Genomic DNA, 14600 nt, shown 5'->3' on the forward strand with positions numbered 1-14600 from the left:
AAAGTCTCTGGCATATGCTAACATCCCTGTTAGCGAATCTACGATACGTAAAACACTGAACAAGAATGGATTTAATGGGAGGATACCACAGAGGAAGCCACTGCGGTCCAAAAAAACATTGCTGCACGTTTACAGTTTGCACAAGAGCACCTGGATGTTCCACAACAGTACTGGCAAAATATTCTGTGGACAGATGAAACCAAAGTTGAGTTGTTTGGAAGAAACACACAACACTATGTGTGGAGAAAAAGAGGCACAGCACAGCAACATCAAAACCTCATCCCAACTGTGAAGTATGGTGGTGGGGGCATCATGGTTTAGGGCTGCTTTGCTGCGTCAGAGCCTAGACGGATTGCTATCATCGAGGGAAAAATGAATTCCCAAGTTTATCAAGACATTTTACAGGAGAACTTAAGGCCATCTGTCCACCAGCTGAAGCTCAACAGAAGATGGATGTTGCAACAGGACAACGACCCAAAGCATAGAAGTAAATCAACAACAGAATGGCTTAAACAGAAGAAAATACGCCTTCTGGAGTGGCCCAGTCAGAGTCCTGACCTCAACCCGATTGAGATGCTGTGGCATGATCTCAAGAAAGCAATTCACACCAGACATCCCAAGAATATTGCTGAACTGAAACAGTTCTGTAAAGAGGAATAGGCAAGAATTATTCCTGACCGTTGTGCACGTCTGATCTGCAACTACAGGAAATGTTTGGTTGAAGTTATTGCTGCCAAAGGAGGTTCAACCAGATATTAAATCCAAGAGTTCACATACTTTTTCCACTTGCACTGTGAAAGTTTACATGGTGTGTTCAATAAAAACATGGTAACATTTAATTATTTGTGTGTTATTAGTTTAAGCAGACTGTGATTGTCTATTGTTGTGACTTAGATGAAGATCAGATCACATTTTATGACCAATTTGTACAGAAATTCATATCATTTCAAAAGGTTCACATACTTTTTCTTGCAACTGTATGTGCCCTCTTCACAGTAGTAATGCTCACACATGCTCCCTCACAGTAGTAATGCCCAGATATGTGCCCTCTCACAGTAATAATGCCAAGATATGTGCCCTCTTTACAGTAGTTATACCCTGATATGTGCCCCCTCACAGTAGTTATGCCCAGATATGTGCCCCCTCACAGTAGTTATGCCCAGATATGTTCCCTCTTCACAGTAGTAATGCTCACTCATGCCCCCTCACAGTAGTTATGCCCTGATATGTGCCCTCTTCACAGTAGTTATGCCCTAATATGTGCCCTCCTCACAGTAGTTATACCCGGATATGTGCCCCCTCATAGTAGTTATGCCCAGATATGTGCCCCCTCACACTAATAATGCCAAGATATGTGCCCTCTTCACAGATGTAATGCTCGCACATGCCCCCTCACAGTAGTTATGCCCAGATATGTGCCCCCTCACAGTAGTTATGCCCAGATATGTGCCCTCTTCACAGTTATGCCCTGATATGTGCCCTCCTCACAGTAGTTATGCCCTGATATGTGCCCACTCACAGTAGTTATGCCCAGATATGTGCCCCCTCACAGTAGTTATGCCAGATATGTGCCCTCTTCACAGTAGTAATGCTCACACGTGCCCCCTCACAGCGTTTGCATTTCTTTCTGGCAAAGCTACCTGGTTCCGGCCCTCAAAATTTATACCAAGTCTAGTGCGGCCCTCAGACGAAAAATGGTTGGGGACCACTGTTTTAGAGGGTCAGCTCAGCAGCAGATCCTCACCCCTAATGTTTTAGATGGTCAGCTCAGCAGCAGACCCTCACCCCTAATGTTTTAGATTGTCAGATCTGCAGCAGGCCCTCGCCCCTAATGTTTTTGAGGGTCACCAGCAGGCCATCAATCATAATTTTTCAAGGGTGTGTATGATGCCCTCCTTTATGTGTAATAAAGGGTGTATTGGAGCACTGGTTCCTTATAATTTTTTGCAGCCCTTTCACTTAGTGCATAGGCTTTATGACTGTAGGAGTCCCACTACCTGAACAATTGTACAACAATGTGAGGGGCCATCCTTTATGTGATATACAGGTTGTATCGGAGTGCCTCTTCCTTGTAATTTTTGGCAGCACTTGCACTTTATATAATAAGTAAATATACAGGAAAGAATGTTTCCTAACAATTTTTCCTCTAAAATAGTTTTTTATCTTCGATTTTGTGCGTATTATTGTCAGTCTGTAAAATTGAGGTACTACTCGGACAACATCGTTCCCAGCAGCGACCTGGGAGTCCAATATGCATCCAGACATTCTCCCCATGCTGTTTCCGAACCATTTCGGTGGTGTTTCCATCAAATTTTTTAAACCTTTTCCTGTGAACCAGACACGCTCCCCTCTTCAGAGCAGGGGGTGCCTGGTTTAATGCTCAGGTTCTCCCTATGACTTCCATTGTGCTCGGGTGATCTGTAGAGCATCCGAGCATCCCAAAGTGTTCTACTCGAGCACCCACAAACTTTGGTGCTCGATCAACACTAGTAATAAACCGGTAATGCCTGTATCAAACAGCACTTGCACCCGTATAAGAAGGGTTTGCTGGAATTACAGAGCTGTATAATAGCAATTTGGATCCCCAGTTAGTGCTGCACGGTGTAATAGGATTGTTCCTATTACCCAGGCTGTCACCTCCTCGACTGAACCCTGTTCAACTGAAATGCTGTGGAATTATTGCTCCCTATCCTTTCCCTACATCTTGAATAATCTTTCCCTGCACTTGTAAATCATATTTTTTTTTTTTTAGCACAATGACTTTTTTTCTATCACTGTCCCTAGCGACTGCAGACACGTCTCTCCCTGCACTAAATACACTGGTGAATGGCAGAATCTAAGATGGTTGCCGTATTTATAGGGCTGTGACATCGCAGGGCTGGCTGGCTGCTGATTGACTGTATGCATGTCAGTATGGGTAATCCTGCCTTCCCAGAGTTCCTTTCTCCATGTCCTCACACGTGCAGCCGCCATTTTAGGAAAAAATGCGATTCGTTACCACAAAGCACGAGGAAATTCGCATTTGGTGCGAATCAAATTTTTCCAGAAATTCGGAACGATTTCCACTTCAGCAGCTTTGATTCGGTCATCTCTAGTTACCACCCCTATGTACCCTTATTGCAGACTGCTAGCAATTCATTCATAACTTTTAGTAGAAATAATACAGAAATGGTACAACATCGAGACATAAGAATAGATGCTCCAGAATTGTTATTACATGGGGAATGCATGAAGCTATTAAAACACGCATGTCAGGAGCGATGAAAGGTCCTTTTTAAACTATGGATTGTAAGCAAACTAGTAATTTATAAAATGTTACAGGTATCTAGTTTAGTGGTTATGCCAGCAATAGTGGAATATTCATACACAAAATATACCATTTCAAAAATAAATGTTGCCAAAAACATTACTTACTGTAAACTGTATTTGACATCCACCCATGATATAGTCTAAGAATGAATGCATTTTATGGATCTGGAAGACAAAAAAGATTGTGTTGTAACAAAAACAGTTGTATTATCAGTTTTAAACATTAGTAACACAAAGCATTGTGGGTCATATACTAAAGACTGGCGTTTCACACGCCAGTCCTAGTAGAAAACTCTGTAGATGAAGATCCATCATCCAACCAATTAATTTAGAGATGTAAATGCCTCTTAATAAATATGTTGCATCTTCTGCTGCCCGTGCATCAGAAAGTGAAGTCTACTTCAGCTAGCATCTGTGTTACGTCGATGTGCTTCTGCGCTCTTCCGCTAAGCTCTGCTCACTTAAAAAGATGGCAAGAGCGGCGGAAAACACAAAAATATAAATAGTACGAAAATCCTTTGTGCGTCGTGAAAAAGCTTTAGCAGTTAAAATCAACTACAACATTAGGTGGATGAGACACAAACTGCATGGAGAAGTTTTGGACTGATAACAAATGATCATTGTAACAGATTTCCTGGCACCCCGACCGGGTACCTCCGTCGATGGATGCTCCTAGCGCTTCCCGAGGACTCCAAGCACTCCACTTGACACCATAACCGCCACAGACCCCACGAACCGCCAAAGCTTGGTTGAGGTCCCGCCATCTCCTAGCCACCCTGGACCTACGACAAGGCTCCAGGCTCCAGTGGGTGAACCTCTCTTTAATCCAGAGAGCAGGAACAGCTCTTACAAGAGCTAGTAGTTAAAGCCAGGGGAGTATAGCAAATCTTTAGCGTATAGCAATCCCCAGTGTCGATCAGTTACCCAAACACCAGCCTCAACATGATGAAGGGTAAAACAGGAACTCTTTATTGAACACACAAACATTGACTTATACACATTTTCCAACAAGGTTACCACCCACAGGGTTTTGTAAAAAAAAAACAATAAACACATACAATACAGTAAAACACTCCCACACAAAATCCTCCCCTCTGCCTGTGATACAATTACCTTACACGGGTTAATGTAATCATCACAGGCAGGAGAATACACAATGTCTTCTGTCCTGGAGACAACCGAGGAGTAATTCAATTATCTCTCAGGACAAAGGGAAATTGCCAATACACACGTGGAGACAATAGGACAGACATCACTACTCAAATATACAATGTCCCACCCTTTACAGTACACATAGACATTTAACATATCCCAAAATGGCACGAATTAGACCAGGGGTTCAAAAGTTTAGCATGGGCTGATGAGAGGGCCCATAATCCTGGGGCAAGAGGCTGGCAAACAGGCCCCTCCAAAACCCAGTGGCGAGGTTGGTTTCGCCACACATTTCCCCCTCCCAGGGAAGACTAACCAGATACCTGACCTCACTGGTCGGTATCTGAGTTAGACTGGCAGTCCACCCACCACCAAATACTGGACCTGTTGAATTTGGTAGCCTGTCTCTGTCCAGTGAGTCTACCAAGGTTATGTTGGTAACTGGTACTCCCGGTCTCTGTGTTGCTCCCTGGCTTGGAGTGGAGGTTGCTTTGTGGGCAGGGATCAGCGGTACTCAGCCCTGGTGCCAGCGCTACCACGGAAGAAGCGGGGTTGGAGCCTGGTTGTTGGAGGGGGAGACCGACTGTCTCCCCTTTGGATACTCAGCTCTGCTGCTGGAGGGGGAGACCGACTGTCTCCCCTTTGGCTAAACAGCCCTGTTGCTTGGGGACAGGACCGACTGTCCCTACCCCCTGTGATGTAAGTGCAGAGACCACGGTCCCATCTGCACGGTTGTGGGGCTTACTGTCTCCCCCTGGTAAGTTAAGCTGCTGCTGGGGAATGGAGACTGGGCTCTCAATTCCCTGCAGGACCGGTGTAGAGACCTCGGTCCCATCTCCACCGGCCACCTGGGTTTCTTCCCAGTAAACATCCACAATATCCTCCCAGCTGAAGGGCCTTCCCAATGGAGTGGAAGAGATCTCGGTAGTCCTGCTCCAGTTCCCACTCCAGGGTTGCTAGGTGAGCCAGGTCTTTCTCTACCTCATGGGGGTCATCCCAATCCTGCCTAGCCTCCCTCTTGTAGAAAATGTCCTGAAGTCTGGACTGTGCAGGGCTCCCGAAGTCAGGCTCTGCAAAGGACTCCCATAACAAGCCAGGACCATCAAACTCCTTTCCCTCTGGCTTGTCATGCTCAGCTGTCCAGGGTATATACTGTGCCATATACCACCAGAGCGCCTGGTAGGCATCCTCCAGCCATAGCTCCTGCCATACCCGGTGCTCTAGTTCCTTCACCCATTCCTCCAGGGGCTGCTCTCCCAGGAAGGGTATCCGCAGGGCCACTTGCTTCTGCAATCGCTGCTCTCCACTGGGGAGACTCTCGCCTCGCTGGTATTGTACATTATTCAGGGCCTGGTACCAGATGCCTTTCCTTAATGCATCCCGGCCATCCAGGTCTTCCTCATCTGTATCCCCAAAGGATTTGAAGGCTGCATAATTTACCTTCCGTGAGCGGCTCTCTGTACCTCCAGGGGAATGTAAAACATCTCCTTGTAAAGATCCTGTTCTGGATCCCTGCGCCAAATGAGCCCTGTTGCTATTATTTATGATTTGAATCACTGCTTCCGGTGCAGGATTTGGCCCCAACAGGCTGATGAATAATCTTAGTTTCCTCTCCAACTCACTGTGCTCTGCGTCTTCTCCTTCCATGCTGCTGTAGCCAGGGGCGCTGTACGGATACTAGCGTTGCCCTCAATATACTCCACGAACTGTGTCTCTGAGCTGCTTCTCCTCACACTAGGACGCCATCCCACTGCTTGCCACCAATGTAACGGATCTCCTGGCACCCCGACCGGGTACCTCCGTCGATGGATGCTCCTAGCGCTTCCCGAGGACTCCAAGCACTCCATTTGACACCATAACCACCACAGACCCCACGAACCGCCAAAGCTTGGTTGAGGTCCCACCATCTCCTAGCCACCCTGGACCTACGACAAGGCTCCAGGCTCCAGTGGGTGAACCTCTCTTTAATCCAGAGAGCAGGAACAGCTCTTACAAGAGCTAGTAGTTATAGCCAGGGGAGTATAGCAAATCTTCAGCGTATAGCCCAGTGTCGATCAGTTACCCAAACACCAGCCTCAACATGATGAAGGGTAAAACAGGAACTCTTTATTGAACACACAAGCATTGACTTATACACATTTTCCAACAAGGTTACCACCTTTGTAAAAACAACCAATAAACATGTACAATACAGTAAAAAAACTCCCACACAAAATCCTTCCCTCTGCCTGTGATACAATTACCTTACACGGTTTAATGTAATCATCACAGGCAGGAGAATACACAATGTCTTCTGTCCTGGAGACAACCGAGGAGTAATTCAATTATCTCTCAGGAGAAAGAGAAATCGCCAATACACACGTGGAGACAATAGGACAGACATCACTACTCAAATATACAATGTCCCACCCTTTACAGTACACATAGACATTTAACATATCCCAAAATGGCACGAATTAGACCAGGGGTTCAAAAGTTTAGCATGGGCTGATGAGAGGGCCCATAATCCTGGGGCAAGAGGCTGGCAAACAGGCCCCTCCAAAACTCAGTGGCGAGGTTGGTTTCGCCACAATCATCATCTAGTTTTTGATTCCTAAAGAAGAACAAAAGCACAAGTAGAAGGCATAAGCAGCCCCTACTTTGGGGCCTAACAACTAAGTGTGGTCTTTGTCACTTAGCGATAAGGTGCACACATTAATCAAATACATGTAAGGTGATGTGGAAAGCTGAATGTGGCCCCATGGACCTCATTACTATTTTCATTAATATTGTGCCATGGCATCACTACAATTTTCCTATACTGTGACATCATAATTTAAGGTGATATGGCATCACAGCTACATGATGGCCTTATGTGTGTTTTTTCTTTTTGCATTAGGATATTATAGCGTGCATCATTCTTGTACTGTAATATCACATTACCCCACTATTATTACATCACATCAATATCAATGTACTGTTACGTCACAATGTGCCCTATTCCTATATTGTGATATCATTTTGCCTTATTTATGTACTGTAACAGCACTGTGTGCATTTTCACTGTATTGTAACATAGCTATGTGCATTATTACTGTACTGTAACATCACTGTCTGCATTATTCCTGTACTGTGACATCACTGTGTGCATTATCCCACCATTATTGCTTCTCTTCATTATCCATGTAGTGAAACCTCAGCATTCTTCCTGAATTGTAACATAACCTTGTGCATTATTTCTGCACTGTGACACTACTTTGTGCATTATCTCTATGCATTAGGGAGTCCAAAATAATCATAAGCCTAACTGAGCCCTCTGCTGAAAATGGGCATGTTAGGGTACTTTCACACTTGCGGCAGAGTGATCCGGCAAGCAGTTTCGTCCTGACTCCTGATCAGTCTTAAAAATGCAAACAACAAATCCAGCTCACCCTGTATGTCGCATTCCCAGCGCACGGATCCAACCAGGTAGGTCTTGTGTTAGCAGTAAAAAAGAGAAAGCTTGATCCAGCACTTGTGGGATAGTTGCTCCATTGCTGTAGTTAAAATGTTTCGCCCACTTCTTGGTCTTGATCATATTATGATTAAGACCAACAAGTGGTCAAAACATTTTAACTAAAGGGTTACCAGTGTGCAGAGGGGTCCACTGTATGTGATCAATTTTCATCAATAAAGCTGGAGCAACTATCCCACAAGTGCTGGATCAAGCTCTTTTTTACTGCAGTCTTAAAAATGCCTGATCAGTCAGAAAAATGCATTGAGATGCCGGATCCGTCTTTCCGGTGTCATCCGACAAAACGTATCCGGCATTTATCTTTTTCACCTTTTTTTCGGTCTGCGCATGCGCAGACCGGAAGGATGGATACGGCATTCCGGTATTTTGAATGCCGGATCTGGCAATAATACATTCCTATGGAAAGAAAAATGCTGGATCCAGCATTCAGGCAAGTCTTCAGTTTTTTGGGCCGGAGATAAAACGGTAGCATGCTACGATTTTATCTTTTGCCTGATCAGTCAAAAAGACTGAACTGAAGACATCCTGATGTATCCTAAACGGATTACTCTCCATTCAGAATGCATGTGGATATGACTGATCAGTTCTTTTCCGGCATTGAGCCCTTTTGACGGAACTCGGCGCCGGAAAAGAAAAACACTAGTGTGAAAGTACCCTTAGAGTGGGACCAAATTTTAAGTTTGCTACTGGCCTCCATTGTAACTTGTTATTCCCTGGCTCAAAAAGGCAGCAGCAAATATCTCTGGCATTTAGGTATAAAGAAAAGTATGAAAATTAAGAGAGGCGGTGGAAATGATTGTGGCATTAAAATGTTAAAGGAGTTTTCCAATTAGAAACTAATCACAGCAAAGCACAAATATCCACTTAGCCACATAGCAGTACATACTGTTATTGAGACTCCGGCTCTGGACCATTTCAAACATAATCATTAATACATAGTTAATACGGTTGAAAAAAAGACATTCAAAATTCATCAAGTTCAATAAGTTCAATAATATGATAATTTAAACAAATATAATATAACAAAATAATATAACAAATGACCAAATCAAAGAGTAGAACATCTATGGTTTCCACCAAAGATCACATTAAATACTTAGCTTCTCATTATAGCATGCAGATACCTTGGGATTTTGATGATGCGCTTGCCTCTTTGAGGGAATCAGTAGAGTTTAACCATTGACAACATTTAGCACCTATCCACAGAACAGGTGATAAATGTATGACTGCTGGGGGTCCAACCACTGGGACCCCTAGAAATCATGAGTTTCCCATGCAGACACCCTTGTTCTTGTGCATGCTGAGGATACAGCAGTCGATCCCGCAGCAGTCGATACCCCAGCAGTCATACATTTATCACCTATCCAGTAGAAAGGTGATAAATACTAGTGGGAAAACTCTTTAAATTATTCTGTATGTTTTGCCCCCTGGAGATACAGTATGTAATATAATGTAACGTTCATACAGAAAGCCATTTTTCTAGACCTCCAGTTTACAACCCAATAAAGGAACCCCAACCTCACCCTAGCGTTATATGTGCATAGCTTATACTTTATGTGTAGTGTCCCTTTAAAGGGAACTAAACAACATCTGTGTCAATAGATTTACAAGAATGACTGCAATGAACTGATAACATGTATGCCCTGAGAGACCTGGCCTGCAAATCCTACCACATTACAGTCATGCTGGGAATTATAGTGAGTGTTTTCTAGGTCAGGTCAGTATGGGGTTACATACCTATTTAAAGATAATGTGAAAGATTAATGAGAGTATAATTCTGGACCATAAATCTACTGCTGTCAAGTCACTAAGAAATGGTATTTTACAAAAAAATTATTTGGCTTTAGAATATATGTGATCCAAGTTTTTTCGCAGAACTGAAAAAAAAAAATACTTTTATAATGGCTGGTATATCAGTACAGTGCATGGACCGATGTTGACCATTCTAACTTATAGATGTGGGTGTGCGAAACTCTTTGCATCTTACCTTACACAGGTTGAGAATTACGATACCGGAATTTTTGTAGTTTTTCTTTTTCATTTTGTATTTTGGATTTATGCATTCCCACTGCACCTATAATAAGGACATGGACAAGTCATTAGCACAAACTGTCAAAGTGGCCGGTGACCACTGAGGACAACCTTGGTATGACAAGTTACTGTGGTTGTCTCTACACAATTTTTGGAGATGCCTAAAACATTAATCCTATGATTATATACCAATGGATGAGATATAGGAAAACCTGTGGTTCCCAAGAAAAGCTCTTACCAGTAGGTACATAAAGGGCTATTTCTATCATGCTGCTGACATATGCCATATCATTAAGATTGGTGGAGATTTGAGCTGACTTCTGAGACACCACAAATCCTGCATTACAGCATTCCTGGACATCCACTGTGTAAAGGCCCCTTTACATAGCTGTCACAGCCAGACAGCTGAGAAGCGCTCACAGGAGCTTCTCAGATCCTCCTCCTTGAATTTCTTTGTTTTGGTTTAGTTTCTCATCTCGTTAGTCTATCTCAGCTGTCATGCAGTCAGACTGATCGCTACCCTTTAAGTTCCTCCCCATAAAGCGCTACCCTTTAAGTGCATGCTGTTCCCAGTTCCCAGTTCCCAGTTCCCAGTTCCCAGTTCCCAGTTCCCAGTCCTCAGTCCTCAGTTGTCAGTCGTCTGCAGATAAGTGCTGTTTATGTATTTATGTTTTTGTCTTTTCTGGATCCAGGTGACCCTGACTCCCTCCGTGTCAGTGTAGGGAGCCGGTGGTCGTGTCCCTTCACTATTGTAGGGTCTTCAGGTAATAGATAGCCGAGGAACGTGGATATGCGGCCATCCACCTTTGGGGTGTTCGCATAGGCTGAGCAGTGAGGGAGAGCGGCAGCTCTATTGCAGGGGTCTCCCTTTGTTCCTTAGTTGTGGATCCAGAGAGACATTGTTTATATGGTATTGTCTTGTTTCCTGTACACCATCCGTGACATTATCAGCCGCCAAAACCGTCTCAAGCATGGATCCGGTTTCACTTTTGGCTGAACGCCTCCAGGGTCTTTCATTGGAGGTAGCTGATCTCCGTAGGATTTTTTCTCAGTTTCAAGTGACCGGTTCAGCTTGCGTTCATGGAGTTTGTGCTGAGCCCAAGATCTCGCTCCCGGATACGTTCTCCGGGGGTAGTGAGAATTTTGTGCGTTTTAAAGAGGCTTGCAAACTCCATTTTCGCCTTCTTCCCCATTCTTCTGGTGATGAAGAACGGAGGGTGGGGATCATTGTATCGCTGCTCAGGGGTAACGCTCAGTCTTGGGCCTTTTCGCTACTGGAGGGGCACGGCCCCTCCGCTCAGTGGATGAATTCTTTTTAGCCCTGGGTCAGATATATGATGATCCGGATCGTATTGCTCTGGCTGAGTCTAGACTACGTCTGTTATACCAGGGTAAACAATCCGCAGAGATATACTGCTCCGAATTTCGGAGATGGGCAGCTGATACTGGTTGGAATGATGCTGCACTCCGAAGTCAATTTTGCCATGGTCTTTCAGAGGGATTGAAAGATGCATTTTCCTTTCATGAGAGGCCTATCTCCTTGGACTCTGCTATGTCTCAGGCCGTTCGTATTGACAGGCGTCTTAGAGAGAGACGAGAGATCTCTCCTTCCTGTCCTACTTAGTCTCGGAACAGTGCAGCGGTCTCATTCTGTGCGCAGGAGTCTCAGTCGCTGTCAGCCCCTTCTGAGCAGGAGCCCATGCAGCTGGGGTTGATTGCCCCTGACAATAGAAGATTTAGCCCGCATGGGAGGGTTTGTTTTTGTTGTGGAGGTATAAATCATTTGGCAAATGTTTGTCCCTCAAGGAGATTCAGGGAGTTTTCTGGGAGTAATAAAGAGACAAAAAGGAAAAAATCTTTTAAAAATGTTCCGTCTGTTACTATTGGCAGGGTTGAGGCGGAAATTGAAGGTTTTCCGTTTGCTTGTAGTTCCCGTTTTGTCCTGCCTGCTAGGGTGGCGCTAGAGAGCAAGAGCATTTTTTGTGAGATTTTTGTGGATAGTGGAGCAGCTGTCAACCTCATTGATAATCAATTTGCAATAACTCATGGTTTCCAGGTATGCACTTTGGGAAGGGATATTCCTGTTTTTGCTATTGATTCAGCTCCACTTTCTCAGAAATCATTAAAGGGCATAGTTCACAATATCCGTTTAATTGTGAGTGATGCTCATGTTGAGGATGTGTCATGTTTCGTCCTTAGCGGTTTGCCTACTTCTCTAGTGTTGGGGCTACCCTGGCTCACTAAACATAACCCCACCATTGATTGGCAAGCGAGGCAAATAAATGGTTGGAGTAACTTTTGCAGAGAGAATTGCCTCATAACATCTGTTTCTGAGGTTTCTACTAAGACTGTACCACCTTTCCTCTCTGAATTTTTGGATGTCTTCTCTGAGAGTGGAGTTCAGGGTTTGCCTCCGCACAGGGAGTATGATTGCCCTATTAATCTCATCCCAGGCGCCAAGCTGCCTAAATCTCGTTTATACAATCTCTCCCAACCTGAGAGGGTCGCTATGCGGGCTTATATCTCTGAGAGTTTGAGAAAAGGACACATACGACCCTCGAAGTCACCTGTTGCCGCTGGTTTTTTCTTTGTTAAGAAAAAAGATGGTTCTTTAAGACCTTGTCTGGATTTCAGGGAGCTGAACAGTATCACTATTCGTGATCCTTATCCGCTTCCTCTGATCCCGGACCTGTTTAACCAGGTTGTTGGGGCTAAAGTCTTTTCCAAATTAGACCTAAGAGGGGCATACAACCTGGTTAGGGTCAGAGAAGGAGACGAATGGAAGACGGCTTTCAATACCCCTGAGGGCCATTTTGAGAATTTGGTTATGCCTTTTGGTTTGATGAATGCCCCAGCCGTTTTTCAGCATTTCGTCAACAGCATTTTTTATCATTTAATGGGAAAATTTGTATTAGTGTATTTGGATGACATTTTGATTTTTTCTCCTGATTTCAAGACTCATAAGGAACACTTACGTCAGGTCTTGCTCATTCTGCGGGAGAATAAATTATATGCGAAACTGGAAAAATGTGTGTTTGCGGTTCCAGAAATCCAATTTCTGGGGTTTCTTGTCTCCGCTTCTGGTTTTCGCATGGACCCCGAGAAGGTCCGCGCTGTGTTTGAGTGGGAGCTTCCTGAGAACCAGAAGGCGCTGATGCGTTTTTTGGGCTTTGCCAATTATTACAGGAAATTTATTTTGAATTATTCCTCTGTTGTTAAACCACTCACTGATATGACCAGAAAGGGGGTAGATTTTTCTTCCTGGTCGGTAGAGGCGCGTAAGGCCTTTTCTAATATCAAGGAGAGTTTTGCTTCCGCTCCCATCCTAGTACAACCTGATATTTCGTTACCCTTCATAGTTGAGGTTGATGCTTCTGAGGTAGGGGTGGGTGCGGTCTTGTCTCAGGGTTCCTCTCCTGCCAAATGGCAACCGTGTGCCTTTTTCTCAAAGAAACTCTCCTCCGCAGAGAGAAATTATGATGTGGGAGATAGGGAATTGTTGGCCATCAAGTTGGCTTTTGAGGAATGGCGCCATTGGCTAGAGGGAGCCAGACACCCTATTACCGTGTTTACTGACCATAAAAAACTGGCCTATTTGGAGTCAGCCAAGCGTCTGAACCCGAGACAGGCCAGATGGTCTTTGTTCTTTTCAAGGTTTAATTTTGTTGTTACGTTCCGCCCTGGGGTTAAGAATGTGAAGGCAGATGCCCTGTCACGTTGTTTTCCAGGAGGTGGGAATTTTGAAGACCCGGGTCCCATTTTGGCTGAAGGTGTGGTGGTCTCTGCTCTTTTTCCTGAATTGGAGGCAGAGGTGCAGGCAGCCCAGTCAGAAGCTCCTGATCTTTGTCCTCCTGGGAGGTTGTTTGTGCCTCTCGCTTTGAGACACAAGATTTTTAAAGAACACCACGACACGGTCCTTACTGGGCACCCGGGGGCAAGAGCCACACTGGATCTCATCGCTCGGAGATTCTGGTGGCCTGCGCTTCGTAAGTCGGTTGAGGGTTTTGTGGCAGCTTGCGAGACTTGCGCTCGTGCCAAGGTCCCTCATTCACGGCCATCAGGTCCTCTCCTTCCTTTGCCCATTCCTTCCCGTCCTTGGACACATCTGTCCATGGACTTCATAACAGACTTGCCTCGTTCCTCGGGGAAGTCTGTGATTCTGGTGGTGGTGGACCGTTTTAGCAAAATGGTGCATTTTATCCCTTTCCCTGGTTTGCCCAATGCTAAGACGCTGGCGCAGGCATTTATTGACCACATTGTCAAATTGCATGGGATTCCTTCAGACATAGTCTCTGATAGGGGCACGCAGTTTGTTTCCAGATTCTGGAAGGCTTTCTGTTCTCGCTTGGGGGTTCGGTTGTCATTCTCTTCTGCTTTCCATCCGCAGTCGAATGGCCAGACAGAGCACGTCAATCAGAATCTGGAGACATATCTGCGCTGTTTTGTGGCGGAGAATCAGGAGGATTGGTGTTCTTTTTTGTCCCTTGCTGAGTTTGCTTTAAATAACCGTCGTCAAGAGTCCTCTGATAAGTCACCATTTTTTGGTGCATATGGGTTCCATCCGCAGTTTGGGACTTTCTCGGGAGAGGGCTCTTCTGGTTTGCCTGATGAGGAC

At 44.8% G+C, this 14600-nt stretch overlaps 1 protein-coding gene across 1 annotated transcript in view; it reads right to left on the reverse strand.

Annotated features, from left to right (window-relative positions):
* The window catches only part of CPNE4 (copine 4), a 475385-nt gene that overhangs the window by 92958 nt on the left and 367827 nt on the right, over positions 1 to 14600 (reverse strand). Inside the window, exons 8-9 of the mRNA XM_040432996.1 lie at positions 9942 to 10028; positions 3415 to 3474 (exon numbers count right to left, since the gene is read on the reverse strand). Coding sequence (XP_040288930.1) covers positions 3415 to 3474; positions 9942 to 10028 — 147 coding nt within the window. The remainder of the gene's footprint in view (positions 1 to 3414; positions 3475 to 9941; positions 10029 to 14600) is intronic.

Source organism: Bufo bufo, chromosome 5, assembly GCF_905171765.1.
Source record: "Bufo bufo chromosome 5, aBufBuf1.1, whole genome shotgun sequence".
Lineage (NCBI taxonomy): Eukaryota > Metazoa > Chordata > Amphibia > Anura > Bufonidae > Bufo > Bufo bufo.